Genomic DNA, 14,850 nt, shown 5'->3' on the forward strand with positions numbered 1-14,850 from the left:
ATGCTATGCGTAACCATGACAACAAATGCTTTAAAAAAATGTCAACATTAATATAAAATTCAAAGTTTCAAGGTCTGGCGAGAAAGTGGAAATTTGGGCTGAGAATCCAATTTTCTGTGTTCGCTAAAGTAATAATAACGTTATAGTCTAGTTTTTTTAGGAATAAACATAGTTATATTTATAGAAACTGCATTAAATTGAGCTCTTCGCGTGTTATTTTGTGGTCGCGTCTTTCAAGCCGTCGCCGTTTTCCTTGCTAACTCTCTGTTGTCTAACAATAAATCTTGTGCAGGTAACAGAAAGGACATCCACAAATCACTGTACTACGCTAAATTGTCATGATAGAACGTGTCGATGCTAACTGAGAAAATGGAGTCTAAAATTAATGTTTTCTATGGCCCATCTCATATTTCCTCACTTTTAAGTGACGGTTCGCTTTCGAGGGTTAGCGTTTAAAAAATCCGCTATTCGAGTATCCTAAGTGTGGCTGCCATGATGACAACGAACCCGTCGTACGTTATCTGATGAAAACCACCAAGCGAAACAAGGCAGGCACGTATACAAAGGGGGGGGAGGGGTTACGTAACACGCATACCCACGCTACCCCACTTGGCGGCCAAAAACTGGGTAGTTTCTTATTGAAGGACTGCCCAAAGTTCTCCTTTTTCTGTATAATACCTATGACCGTGCAGCTCCCCCACCCCACCCCACCCCACCCCACCCTCAGCAATCTGAGTAACCACCTGCAAGCAGGCTAATTTCTTAAAGTTTTTTAAATAAACCCAAGGATTAAGACCAATAACTGGGAACCAGGAAAGATTATATCATCATTTATTAATCTGTAAATGATAAATACCATGATATTAACTATAAGATTTCATCATACATTTATAACATTTGTGCCTTTTATAAGTATATTCTCGTACTCGGCACTTGTACACTTATCAGCCCAAATGTGGGCTCGTCAATTGGTCAGCGGCTACTTGTGTGAGAGGAGGAGCCCAAGCTCGTTTTTTTGCAGTTTTCCGTCTTTGTTGATGTCGATGAATTTGAGAACTTCTTTCTTGTACGAGTTCACCACTTGCGTTGTAACGACGACCTGGTGGCAAACACGCAATTAAACTTTCATACATCTCAATAGGGTCCCCGGATGGTCTTTTGCGAGCACTTGCAAGCACCTCGTTATTTATGCGAGACCGAGCATTTTGAGGCGGAAAAAGTTGCGCGAGCATTCAAGCACATCGAAATTTCGGGGGACCATTCGCTGGCCCAAGTTTCAAATTCTACTGTACCCACTCGACAGACGGAAGCCTCCTTTTTTCATTGTCCCTGACCTACCCCCTCCCCTCCCTCTCCTTGTCCATGAACCGCCCTTCTTTCCTGCCTATGACCCCTTCCCTCCTTCTCCTTGTCCATATACTCCCCTTCTTTCCTGCCTATGACCCCTCCCATCCCTCTCCTTGTCCATGAACTCCCCTTCTTTCCTGCCTATGACCCCTCCCCTTCCTCTCCTTGTCCATGAACTCCCCTTCTTTCCTGTCTATGACCCCTCCCCTCCCTCTCCTTATCCATGAACTCCCCTTCTTTCCTGTCTATGACCCCCCCCTCCCTCTCCTTGTCCATGAACTCCCCTTCTTTCCTGCCTATGACCCCTCCCCTCCCTCTCCTTGTCCATGAACTCCCCTTCTTTCCTGTCTATGACCTCTTCCCTCCCACTCCTTGTCCATGAACTCCCCTTCTTTCCTGTCTATGACCCCCCCCCCTCCCTCTCCTTGTCCATGAACTCCCCTTCTTTCCTGCCTATGACCCCTCCCCTCCCTCTCCTTGTCCATGAACTCCCCTTCTTTCCTGTCTATGACCCCCCCCCCCCTCCCTCTCCTTGTCCATGAACTCCCCTTCTTTCCTGTCTATGACCCCCCCTCCCTCTCCTTGTCCATGAACTCCCCTTCTTTCCTGCCTATGACCCCTCCCCTCCCTCTCCTTGTCCATATACTCCCCTTCTTTCCTGTCTATGACCCCCCCCTCCCTCTCCTTGTCCATGAACTCCCCTTCTTTCCTGCCTATGACCCCTCCCCTCCCTCTCCTTGTCCATATACTCCCCTTCTTTCCTGCCTATGACCCCTCCCATCCCTCTCCTTGTCCATGAACTCCCCTTCTTTCCTGTCTATGACCCCTCCCCTTCCTCTCCTTGTCCATGAACTCCCCTTCTTTCCTGTCTATGACCCCTCCCCTCCCTCTCCTTATCCATGAACTCCCCTTCTTTCCTGCCTATGACCCCTCCCCTCCCTCTCCTTGTCCATGAACTCCCCTTCTTTCCTGTCTATGACCCATCCCCTCCCTCTCCTTATCCATGAACTCCCCTTCTTTCCTGTCTATGACCCCTCCCCTCCCTCTCCTTGTCCATGAACTCCCCTTCTTTCATGCCTATGACCCCTCCCCTTCCTCTCCATGTCCATGAACTCCCCTTCTTTCCTGTCTATGACCCCTCCCCTCCCTCTCCTTGTCCATGAACTCCCCTTCTTTCCTGTCTATGACCCCTCATCTCCCTCTCCTTGTCCATGAACTCCCCTTCTTTCCTGCCTATGACCCCTCCCCTCCCTCTCTTTGTCCATGAACTCCCCTTCCCTCCTGCCTATGGCCCCCTCCCTTTTCTTGCCCCTGACCTACCCCCCTTTTTTGCTGCCTATGGCCCCCTCCCTTTTCTTGTCCCTGACCTTACTCTCCTCCCTCTCCTGTCTATGGCCCCCTCCCTCTCAATGCACATGACCTACCTTTTCCATCTTTTTGAGTATGTCCATCAGCAAGGCGTCCAGCTCGGCTCCCTCGATGTCACCATTACCATCCTTAGATAAAATCAGGGACTAGTCACTTGTGCTTTGATTAAACTTGGCGAAAAATGCGGTTCACTTTTACCTTGTCATAATGACTGAAGATATCATCAAACTGTTCTCTTGTAAGGCCTTCTCGAATCTGTAGATAGATAAGAAAAAACTATCTTCACAACAGGGATTCGAAAGGAACCAGCTTTTCGATTTTCTTGTGGGCAAAGGGACATAGACATAGACATGTTTCATTTGGAAAACGTGTGCATTATTACTGTCCGTCGTTTTGTAATCCAAATAATATAATAATAAAGAAGAGATGGGAAAAAATGATGTTACCGTACTGGTTCAATTTGAACGTTTTTATCTTTCATCCTTGCACTCTCATACGGATGCTACTATTTGTTTTTGAGTTTGTTTCTTTTGATTCGTTTTTATAAGTTAAAGAATTGCCATAGCAAGGTATACGTTGTCAAGTTTGATATTTGTGTATTTTTTTGTATTCGCATAGTGCTCTTCTATGGATTTTTGATTGTGTAGTTCCAGAAAATATCCATTTTCCCCCCCCCCCCCATTGAGGGGATTGGAAATTCCGGGGGGGCTCAAACGCCCAGGAATTTCCAGAGGGGAGGGGTGGTGAAATGCCCTTTTCCTTAACAGTTAATGAATTTTTTTTTCCAGGGGGTTGGAAATTCCAGAGGGGTGGAGGGTCATACCTTCGACCCTCTCAATAGGGGGGGGGGGGGGGTATGGATATTTTCTGGAACTACACATTTTGCGCATTTAACCAGAAATGTTCCTCGTCTTCTATGCCTGCTTTGCAAATTTGGCATATTCTTTCGTTTGTTTTTTATAAGGCTTAGTGTATCGTCCTGCTTCTATTGCCAAAGAGTGATTGCTAAATCTAAGTTTAGTCAACGCGATGCGATGCGTTGGTAATGTTGTTGACGTTGGTGCTGAGGTATTCTTCATGGTTGTGAAAGAATTTGAATTTGTTGCCTTGGCGTGGGTCTTTTCTGTTGTCGTTTTGTAATACGATTAGCCATGTTTGCTGTTCAAAATCGCATAGTCTTTGTCGTATTGTTTGTTATTTTTAATTTGGGAAAGAAAAGGTTGTTTCAATAGTGGTGGACCCCCCTGCTTAAAAGATTTAGGGTGTAACGATACTTATAAAACCTACGACTATTAAAGTGTATCGAGGATTGTCCTCCTGGTACTTTGATTTGCCCTGTCTTGCTACGCTATGCTATGCTATGCTATGCTTGCTATGCTATGCTATGCTATGTTATGCTATTCTATGCTATGCTATGCTATGCTATGCTTGCTATGCTATGCTATGCTTGCTATGCTATGCTTGCTATGCTTGCTATGCTATGCTATGCTATGCTTGCTATGCTATGCTATGCTATGCTATGCTATGCTATGCTATGCTATGCTTGCTATGCTTGCTATGCTATGCTTGCTATGCTATGCTTGCTATGCTATGCTATGCTATGCTATGCTTGCTATGCTATGCTATGCTATTCTATGCTTGCTATGCTATGCTATGCTATGCTTGCTATGCTATGCTATGCTTGCTATGCTATGCTTGCTATGCTATGCTTGCTATGCTATGCTATGCTATGCTATGCTTGCTATGCTATGCTTGCTATGCTATGCTTGCTATGCTATGCTATGCTATGCTATGCTTGCTATGCTATGCTATGCTATGCTTGCTATGCTATGCTTGCTATACTATGCTATGCTATGCTATGCTTGCTATGCTATGCTATGCTATGCTTGCTATGCTATGCTATGCTATGCTTGATATGCTATGCTATGCTTGCTATGCTATGCTTGCTATACTATGCTATGCTATGCTTGCTATGCTTGCTATGCTTGTTATGCTTGCTATGCTTGCTATGCTATTCTATGCTATGCTATGCTTGCTATGCTATGCTATGCTACGCTACGCTACGCTACGCTACGCTACGCTATGCTATGCTATGCTATTCTATGGCGGGGCCTCGCACCAGCGCGCCCGAAACTCTGTGTACCGCTACGTATTTATACACGAAGACAAAGGCTTTCTACATTACTTTTTACACTTACGTCGATATCCTTCAAGAAATTGTCTTCAACTTGTAGCAGCCTAAAAATGAGCAAGACGCCATTACTTAATTAAAAGCAATATCATGTTTTTTAGGAATTTTAATTAATTTTATTTAAATTCTCAAAACATTATGAAAAAAAGTAAATGACAATTCTTAAAGGTTTTCACGTGACTTGTTCATTCGAGTTTTCTAAATGAGGGTGAGAAGGGGGAACTTCCATAAACCTGTTTCCTGAACCTGTTTGTTTTCCTAAACTGGTTTGTTTCCCTAAACCTGTTTTCCTAAAGTAGTTTGTTTCCCTAAACCTGTTTCCCAAAACCTATTACATTATTAAACCTTTATCATCCGGGAATTAGATATCGCCACTGATGAACATTTGAACAAAACGAAAATCGACTAATAAAAGCAATCCATCGACGCGTACCTAGACAGCTCTGACAACTCTAGCTTGCCATCCTTGTTACGGTCAAAAATCTCGATCTAGAAAACAAAGAAAAAAGCTTACGTCTTTCCTTTTTGAATTCTATTATCAATGTGACGTCATGGCCAAATTGTATATACTCCAGAAGGTTGTAGATTTTTTTCTGTGAGGAGGAGAAAGGAGGGGGATCTTTCTACGGTATTTCTTGGTAATATAATCAAAAAGAATATACTCGATATGTCATTATTATTAATTATAATAATATTATTATTAATATTAAAATCATTATTATTTTGCTGCGGGTCGGGGGGGGGGGGGGGGGATTGATTCTTACCATGGCAGAAGCATAATCGTTGATCCGTGACGGTGAGATGGCTTTCTTATCTGCATCCAGCAAATCCATCAGAAAAACCTGCGAATTCCAAATATATTATCACCCTTACCTCATAAGTCGCCTTAATGGGGGGGGCATTACACTGTCTTTAAGGGACTCATAAGTTGCCTTAAGGGCGTGTCATTACACTGTTTTTAAAGGACTCATAAGTCGCCTTAAGGGCGTGTCATTACACGGTTTTTATAGGATTCATAAGCCGTCTTCAGGGCGTGTCATTACACTGTTTTTTATAGGACTCATAATCGCCTTCAGGGTGTGTCATTACACTGTTTTTAAAGGACTCATAAGCCGTCTTAAGGGCGTGTCATTACACTGTCTTCAAGGGACTCATAAGTTGCCTTAAGGGCGTGTCATCACACGGTTTTAAAAGGACTCATAAGCCGTCTTAAGGGCGTGTCATTACACTGTTTTAAAATGACTTACAAGCCGTCTTAAGGGCGTGTCATTACACTGTTTTTATAGGACTCATAAGTCGCCTTCAGGGCGTTTCATTGCACTGTTTTTATAAGACTCATAAGCCGCCTTCAGAGCGTGTCATTGCACTGTTTTTAAAGGATCTCACATGACACTCACATGATAGGCATAAGGGCGTGTCATTGCACTGTTTTTTTTAAAGGACTCACCTTTAGTTCGGGTACCTCGATGTAGCCACTTTTATCGGTATCATATTTCTTGAAAATCTGTCAAAAATAATTGGGTGAATGGTCGAACTGCGGAGCGACATTTATGCTAGGCCACATGCTTCAAATGATATCTAATGCCTGGTGCACACTAGTGACATAAAGACATAACGACATAGGCGCGCGCACTCTGTTTAGCCCGGACATAATGACATAAAAAAAAACATGATTTTTTTTCTTATGTCGTTATGTATATGTCGTAAAGTCGGGCTTATGTCAAAATGTCGAACCATTCACACTTGAACACACGAAGTTAAGAGTGCGCGCGCCCATGTCGTTATGTCACTAGTGTGCACCAGACATAAAAGAACAGCAAAAAGCGATAACAAATAGAAATTGGCGAGGTGACCTCGACATCACGTTAATTTTTAGTGGTAAATTTACGCCAAAATAAACACAGAAATGACTGTGGCCTCCACGTCATTGAAAAGAGTGACGAAAAAAAATATTTCCATAAAAATAAGCATTTTCTGATATAAACTTTCTAGCATATTCGTAAGCTCTGAATAAGTTGCTTTTTGTTGTTGTTATTTTGCCGCCAAAGGCCGGAGCGTGCGCGTGTTTGCCACTCAAAAAGTCACATGATCTCTTAGTGCAAGTTGTATCTGACTTACCTTCATAAAGTCGACACTAGAAATAACGTTATCTTTGCGAAAACCAACAAGGAAATTCTCCTCTAAGGGAAGGCACTGGGCAAGCTGAAAAACAATTTATTATTCTTAGAAACTGAAACGTCTACTATACATAATACTGTTAGGCACGAATTAGAAAATTAAAAAAAAACTCAACTGCTGTCTTTTTAAGGTATCTTATTCCAAAAAAAAACTCTTGAAAGCACACGCTGCAATGCTATCGTTAATATGGAAATTAAATTGAAATTGAAATAATAAGGCAGTACAACAAATAAGCAATTTAAAAAAGCAAATAATAATGTGTGGCTGTTAAGAGTTCTTTAATGCTAAAACCCTATATCCAGAGAGCCGAATACAGAAACGTCAAAATTTGAAAGCAGAACAAAATGTACAGAAGCACGAAGAAACCATGATATAACAGAATTATATGTATGCGACGCGGCTAAAAACAGCAAGGCACGCCATATGACGGCGAAAATAAACACCAGACACTAGCGAGCTACAACAACAACGCGGCAAGATCTTTTCCCTTTCATTAGATTTTTAATCCACTTAACACGAATAAAGAACCCTCTACTAAGACGCTCAAATGATGTGATATTTTCGGTTTCTTTGAAGGATTACCATTCAAGGGCCTACCGTGTTCTGCGATAATTTTTCAGTGCATGACTTATCTGCATTCACTGCAAACAAACCTAAAAATTTACCAAAAAAAAAACGCGAAAAACTCTCCTCGCTCATCCATTTGCCTTCACCGCAAACAAACTTATAGGTTTCCCGCCAGAAAGTCGCGCCAAAACTTTCCTCGCTCATCCTTTTGCCTTCACTGCAAACAAAGGCATAGGTTTCCCGCCAAAACTCACCTCGCTCATTTGAATAACACCATCATAGTTCGCGTCATATTTCTCTAAAATTTCGTTCTTGAGGGCATCCAGATTGGTCGCGTTCTAATGTAAGATTATTGGGATTAGAATGTGGAATAAGTGATTGGGATTACAAAATGGGATAAGACTTTTATAATTTTATAACTTAAAAGTGATTCCAGCGACATTGGTTTAGTCTTTTTTTTTTGTTAAACATTGTGGTCTATCATCCTCAACCTAACAGTACACGTTAACCTTTTCACGGACGTCTTACAAAAGTCGTACCATGTTTGACACTGTAATATCTGCCGTTTAAAATTTAACTCTAGGCACTGCCGTTTAAAATTTAACTCTAGGCAGCTGGAGAAAGGCAATATATTTTGCCTTGAACAACCTCCTTAAGTAAAACATCAACTAAGACCTCTTGAAATCCATCCAAATCCGCCGAGGCACAGGTGTGTGTTCACTCTTGGCAGCAAACACAAGTGTTTTTTTGTGTGTATTTTTTTCGTTGTGGTCTAAAAGTAATCAATTTTCTAGGCACACGAGGATCCATTGGCTTCACCAGCGAAACAACAGGGACCCAGATACTTTAAAACAATCACAGCTATAGAGTACAACCCTTGAGCCCTTTCTTACCAAGTGTAATATCAGATTAGAAACAGACCATCTGCTAAGGAACGATGTTTTGGACACAACAATGGTGTTTTTAGTATTACTTTAAAGAATTGAAAACCAATAACACAAGTAACAACATTGAAAGCCATAGTTTATATTTCAGTTTGCTTTTCATTTCCCCTAGTTCGAAAATAGCCAGCCAAAATGCATGATGTTAATTAAGTAGACTTTACATTTACACATTTAAGACCAAGAGTATTTTTATCGGGAACAACTTCATTGCCATCAGAGGATCCACACCAATTTGCAAGGTGACTTCCGGCTGATCTCCAAATGGATATGAAACCGAAATATCCCCCAAAAAGCCAAAAAAAATTCCAATAAAAAAACAACAACAACAACAAGTCATACCGGATCTGCCTTTTGAACATCTTGGAGAAAAAGATCGAGCTCTTTCGCATCAATACAGTCATTTCCTAGGACAGAAAAAAAAAACATTAACATGTATTTTCCAATGTATCTTAACATTTGTTTTCCCTGGTGGCTTACCGTCTGCGTCGTATTTTTTGAAAATGTCATAGAATTGTTCCGATGTGAGCTTCGCACAGCCGGCATAATTGGACTTGACAAACTTCAAAAGGCTTTCAGGTCTGTTCGCCATGGTAGAGCCTGCTAAGTTATCCGAGGAGTTCCCTGATAAAATAACCACTTTTAGCTCATACAACGGAATATGTAGATTATAGACCCGCTAGCCCGCGACTCACGAGAGTTACTTGTAGGCCGAATCGTCCAAAGAGGCTGTAATTGCTTTTAAGCCCTCGTAAATGGAGATAAGAGTTAGCGATGTGGTTCTGATAGTTTATGCCTGCGAGTGAAGACCTTGATTGAAATTCCGAGCTCGAATGCAAATTGTCTCCAACAGACATACTTTTGTATCCCCCTTAATAAATATTTTATGCGTATCATTTGCAATGTTTTGTATGCTGTTGTAATTTTCTAGAAAAACAATAAAGGATCTAAAAAGTATTTGAATATTTTTAACAACAATAAAATTAGTGGTGGATATTAATGAAAAAAAAGAACGAATGTTCCCTCATGATACCTCACGAGCCATAAAAAAGGTTATTTTACTCGCCCTCGCTAAATCTTGTTTACCTTCGTCTGTGTTTAAGCAAAGAAAGGTGGATCAACCGTCTGGCATTGGCGAGAACTGTGAATACGGAATGATGAATTGTCATGTGTAGTGCAACCACTGTGTGATAGACAAGCCAGACGAATTACCCAAAAGTAATTTTATACGAGATAAGAAGCGCCAACTTTGAAGTGATTAAAATAGGGAAAATAATGTGCTAATAGTGCGGAAGTGAGATTGTTCGTATTTTCCTGGCTCATTTTGTACAAACATAACCTTCTGGAATTAGTTTTAAAAATTAAGAGTTATAAAGTTCCGTTCCAAAAAAATTTGTGTCATTGGCAATCTAAAAAGGCGTCTCCTCGCAAAAAAAATCATAATTACTTTAACAGTTTTTTTTTCAATGCCTAAGTGTCATCGTTGTTTTGGTTACGTTGTTTTTTTTTTTATTTCTGTGGTCTTTCGTTGCTGTCCCTATAGTTCTGATGCCGATAGCTTGTGCCAGTTATTTTGACACCCATACGTCATTGGTGTTGCTGCAGTTGTCTTACATTACGATCCCATATAACAGTGGGTTGTTGAGGATTTCAATACATTTCTTTAGTCGAAAAAGCGTAGGGTAGTAGGGCTCCCAGGGGCGGCGATCTAAGGGTGGGCCGCCCCCCTCCTATTCTCAGATATTTGGCTAACAAATAACAAGAAATATATGGAAATCCACAGAAGAACAATGAATCCCCCACGCCCGCCTATCTTGAAACCCATGCCCCGCCCCATCTGTTTTGAACTCTTGGGTTCGCCCCTGGCTCCGACCACTTGGATCTTTTGAACGCCACTGACGTCACATTCTACATTGCTAGCAAACAAAACAGAAGTTCCTAAGGGAATGGAGGAATTTCATCTCACGACATCTTAAATTGTGTGCCCCCCCCTCCCCTTAACAACCCCCATGAATTTCTGGGGAACTCATAAAATAACCCCCTCCAGACGGCCTTTTTTTCGGAACCCCCCAGGAGGTTAAAGATTCCCCCCTCAGCATATAAAATGGACACTCCCTAAGGACACTGGCGCCATGCAGAGACAATCTACCTTAAAATAATAAACCACTTGGTGATGAGGGGAAGGGGATTGTGGTTTTTAGTTTATGTACCAACAGGCGTGAACTTCCTCATGTCCTCGAGTCTGATATTATGCCGACCATTAGAACCGGTTGTCAGTGACAGACCCATCTGAGCAAAAGTGCGGGAAAGTATCCATTTCCGTCGGCTGATTTTATAGGATGCTAAATTTAACATCGAGATAAATAACGAGGTACACCGAGGTAAATAACGTATGAAACTTTTATATGGATATTTCGAATTTTCTTCAACTAATTTGTCTTCCAATTTTAATTAAAAACAGTAACAATGCAGTGGCTGGAACGGGCTTTTTAATACACGGAATGCGAAAGAATGATATAGGCTAGGGGCTTTGAGATTTGATGTTATTCTAGTATTACCACACTGGATTTGTCGACTGAAGATGAATGTGGCGGAACATGATACCCCACAACTTCCATTAGATGTTGACACAAGAATAGATACAAGAATATCATACACGCTTCACCGTTCGGCGCCCATTAAAATGATTTATCTGAGTCGTCGGTAGCCATGCATTGGTGCAATAACACTATGATGCTTGGTTACAAGCAGGTTATAGAAGAGTTTAAAATGGGTAGTGTTTGAGTGTATAGATGTCTCATCACCCTCGAGGGGTGATGAGACAGGGCGTGCTTGACATGAAGGGCGCGCGTGGTTTCATGAGGGAGGGGAGTGCGTGGTGTCGCGAGGGAATGCGTGGTGTCATGAGTAAGTGCGCGCGTGTCACGAGGGAGAGCGTGGTGTCATGAGTAAGTGCGCGCGTGTCACGAGGGAGAGCGTGGTGGCATGAGTAAGTGCGCGCGTGTCACGAGGGAGAGCTTGGCGGCATGAGGGAGTATATCAATATTCCGCCAATCATGAGTCAGCAGTTCACTTTTAGCCCACTGAAATATCAGGATTCTACTTTGCCAATCAGATATCAGGAATTTACTACCAGCCAAATATCAGGATACCACTGAGTGTGTCAGCATCTAGACAATCAGCCAGCCAGACGTTGCTACATGTCAAAGATATCCAATAAAAATCGGTAATCATCGGTAAATCCAGCCAATCAGGAAAGGTTTCCAAAAAAGGACGCGCTGCCTAGTTTAGTCATAATAAGATGTTAAACTGGATGCCCCATCTCAAGCTTTCTAAATTCCAAATTCCCATGGTTTAAAAAAAAATAACGACCATTATCATTATGGAGTAAATAATTGCAGTTATTGCTTATTTATTATTATTTTCCTTGATATTGTAAAGTTATTTAAGAGAGCGGACTATTTATTATTTTTCTTTGTTTAAAAAAGTTCATGCACCGTTTGGTCCAAAGAGAGAAAAGCCCCAATTAGATCACAGAAAAAAATATTCTGCATTCCCCCGGTTACCCCTAGTCAACCCCTAAATAGCGTGACGATAAGCAGATAGTCTGAACTCTGTAAATAGCGTGACGATAAGCAGATAGTGTGAACTCTGTAAATAGCGTGACGATAAGCAGACAAGTGTGAACTCTGTAAATAGCGTGACGATAAGCAGACAAGTGTGAACTCTGTTAATAGCGTGACGATAAGCAAATAAGTGTGAACCCTGTAAAATGCGTGACGAGTATCGTGCTAACTGACTTTTGACAAAAGGGCACTGATAAACAATGATTAGCTCACACATTAAAGGTCTTCGAGTACTTTCTCAACGCCAGTGTACAACAGACGACATACAGAGCTGCTCCAGAAATATAAATATACAGAAATTAAAACACAGTCAGTAAAGAACAATACATTAAGGATAATCAAAAATGAGATAGTCCTGCAAATATTGCTATTCCATTGGTACATCTCATTTCCCTTACTTTATAAAAAGTGGGTTTTCCCATTGAACACTGCTCAAATTATCACTTACCCTACACGAAAAAAAGCAAGTACAGTACCTAAATTTCCAAGAGTCAATTTTAAAACACAAAACCCTGAGTAAATAGTATGCAAATACAGGGCTAAGCGTTAGATGTTTAGTGACACGCGTGTGTTATTGTGATAAAAATGTCCACAAAAAACCCAAACGGCCAGCTGCTTATAAGAACCAGAATATTATTTAAAAAATTAATCATTTACCAACTAGCTTGAGCCCAAAATCTATCTCTAAGCCATGTATTTTGGATCTATTATTTATCTAGCTCGGTCGAGCGTTAATCTCCTGAATATTATATATAGGTTTTGGGAGAAAATTCCCGAATTTGAAGCTAATAGATCACTACAAATATTCCACGAGGCAAAATGGACATCACTTTAAGCTAATGGCTTTTGCCTTGGCACTGAAATTTGTCCTTACCTTATAAATGAGCGCATATGAGCTCCGTAGCAGGATTCAATAGAGCCAGACGATTTTATGCAAAAATAACGAAGTGACTGTTGATTGGTTGATTTAATGCGTGACATACGTTTGGTGTTTACATTTATCTCGTGAGGGGTTAGAAGACCTGTCAGACATCTACCAAAAATGTCAACTTTTGGATTAAATTGATACTGCACAAAAAAGCCCGTATGCTAATAAAATTTATCTTAAGATTGATAACTAATATTTCAATTGGAAATTGACTGAATTAGTTATTTATTTTACTTGTTGGTAGAAATATGAGTATCGTTCACATCAGTCAACTTTCTTCCACACATGGCATTATTTTTGGTAGTTATGCAAATGTAACAGGAAATGGTAGTTCTCCTAACAAAAACATACTTAGGGTCTCGTTATTTTCCTACTGAATGTAGAACAAATTATACGACTGGTTTATTTACCATCTTTATCCTGAATACGTAATACAATAAGCAGTGGTCAGTCTTAGAACTACCATTTACCATTCTCTATTTGCACTGGTGAAGTATTATGAATTGGGTAAATATGGCCAGAGGCGGACATCACCCATTTATCCACAGGTATACCAAGGTCACAGTGTGTCATCACGCTACGTTATGAAGTTTAGTGTCACGTGCCATTAAAAGGTATAGGGTCGATTTTTGACTTGCAAATTTAAGCCTATATGTACAAAAAAGCCTGAGAAGGCACCTTTACCAGATCTACAGAAATGAATGTGTTTTTTTAGAGAGCTTTGGACATTGACCTTTTTTGAGGACAGTGATAAAAATATATGCGCTCACCCGTATTCTGACAAGCACTTGAACCTTTACCGAAGAAAAGCTACAAAAGCACACTAAGTACAGCTCTATATTGTAAAAAACATAACGGTTTTTTTTTCTGTTGATGAGGGAGGCATACGCCGGTACAGGCAGTGCAGCGGCTTTCCCTCTAAGGCTAGCTTTGCATCACGACGCGGGATATATTTATAATTTTGCCATGGCAGTTCAAAACCGGTAAAATGTTAGAAAATGGTTAACCGCGCGGGGCTGGAACTAGTCTGCGTTTTACAGCTCTTTCTCTGGCGGTAGTAAACGGGGATATCGTTTCCAGGCTCCCGCATTGTACGAACATTTGAATTTTTTGTGGTATCTTTTTAGCGAAAGAAGATAAAATCTATATTTATTATTTCATTACTTTTTCGTTCAAAAACGATTAAATAAAAGTTGAAATAAATGGAATTTGACTTGTGGGTTTGAACAATCTACCAAGTCTCAATTTTGGCTGTATTAAGGTGGCGCCGGACTTCCTCATTACTTTTTTTTGTTATCGTGTCCGATCCTTTTCCATTCGCGAGCTATTGACTTGAAAAGACAATGGCAGCCCTCAATACTCCCTTGGAGTTTTCACATGCTCGCCCCAGGTCACTCGCGATACCTAATGCTGGGGTAGAAGCAAGGATACAACGATCCCCCCACCCCACACCCCTTCCCGAAACACATTCAAATGGCAAATTTCGTCGTTTGAATATGTTCTGATGCCGAAATATTCATTTAAAAAGTTGCTGGGGGAAAATTATCTTTTCCTTTTTCCCAGGAGGGACCTTTTTTTTTAGCCAGCAGGGTCAGGAATTTTTTTCCCCAGCCATCAGGGGTTAGGCTTTTAAGCACATGAATAATTGCCCGTATAACCGATCGGGACGATTTTTTCCCCAAGCATCCGCTCCAGCGCACCCAA

The 14,850-nt window shown here is 41.1% G+C and overlaps 1 protein-coding gene across 4 annotated transcripts; it reads right to left on the reverse strand.

The window, feature by feature from the left end:
• Positions 1 to 815: 815 nt before the first annotated feature.
• Positions 816 to 13,176, reverse strand: LOC5518099 (calretinin). Of its 4 annotated transcripts, XM_048721226.1 has the most exons (13): positions 13,093 to 13,158; positions 9,679 to 9,733; positions 9,073 to 9,216; positions 8,935 to 8,999; positions 7,906 to 7,989; positions 7,025 to 7,108; positions 6,354 to 6,410; positions 5,671 to 5,748; positions 5,340 to 5,395; positions 4,914 to 4,953; positions 2,914 to 2,970; positions 2,772 to 2,843; positions 816 to 1,099 (listed from the first exon to the last, which is right to left on the reverse strand). In XM_048721226.1, exons 3-13 carry the CDS (start codon positions 9,182 to 9,184, stop codon positions 980 to 982), a joined length of 825 nt encoding a protein of 274 aa, XP_048577183.1. In that variant the 5' UTR covers positions 9,185 to 9,216; positions 9,679 to 9,733; positions 13,093 to 13,158; the 3' UTR covers positions 816 to 979. The 4 variants fall into 4 exon arrangements, with proteins under 4 accessions (XP_048577183.1, XP_048577180.1, XP_048577182.1 ...); XM_048721223.1 differs by lacking the exon at positions 9,679 to 9,733 and having other exon boundaries at positions 13,093 to 13,176; XM_048721225.1 differs by lacking the exon at positions 13,093 to 13,158 and having other exon boundaries at positions 9,679 to 10,476.
• Between the last annotated feature and the right edge of the window lie 1,674 nt (positions 13,177 to 14,850).

Source organism: Nematostella vectensis, chromosome 13 (genome assembly GCF_932526225.1).
Source record: "Nematostella vectensis chromosome 13, jaNemVect1.1, whole genome shotgun sequence".
NCBI lineage: Eukaryota > Metazoa > Cnidaria > Anthozoa > Actiniaria > Edwardsiidae > Nematostella > Nematostella vectensis.

Coding starts and splice junctions, on each gene's coding strand:
- LOC5518099 (XM_048721223.1), bottom strand. CDS start 9,184: ATGGCGAACAGACCTGAAAGCCTTTTGAAGTTTGTCAAGTCCAATTAT. Junction 5,749..6,353: donor TCGAGGTACCCGAACTAAAG/GTGAGTCCTTTA, acceptor TGGAATTCGCAG/GTTTTTCTGATGGATTTGCT. Junction 5,396..5,670: donor ACGATTATGCTTCTGCCATG/GTAAGAATCAAT, acceptor TTTGTTTTCTAG/ATCGAGATTTTTGACCGTAA.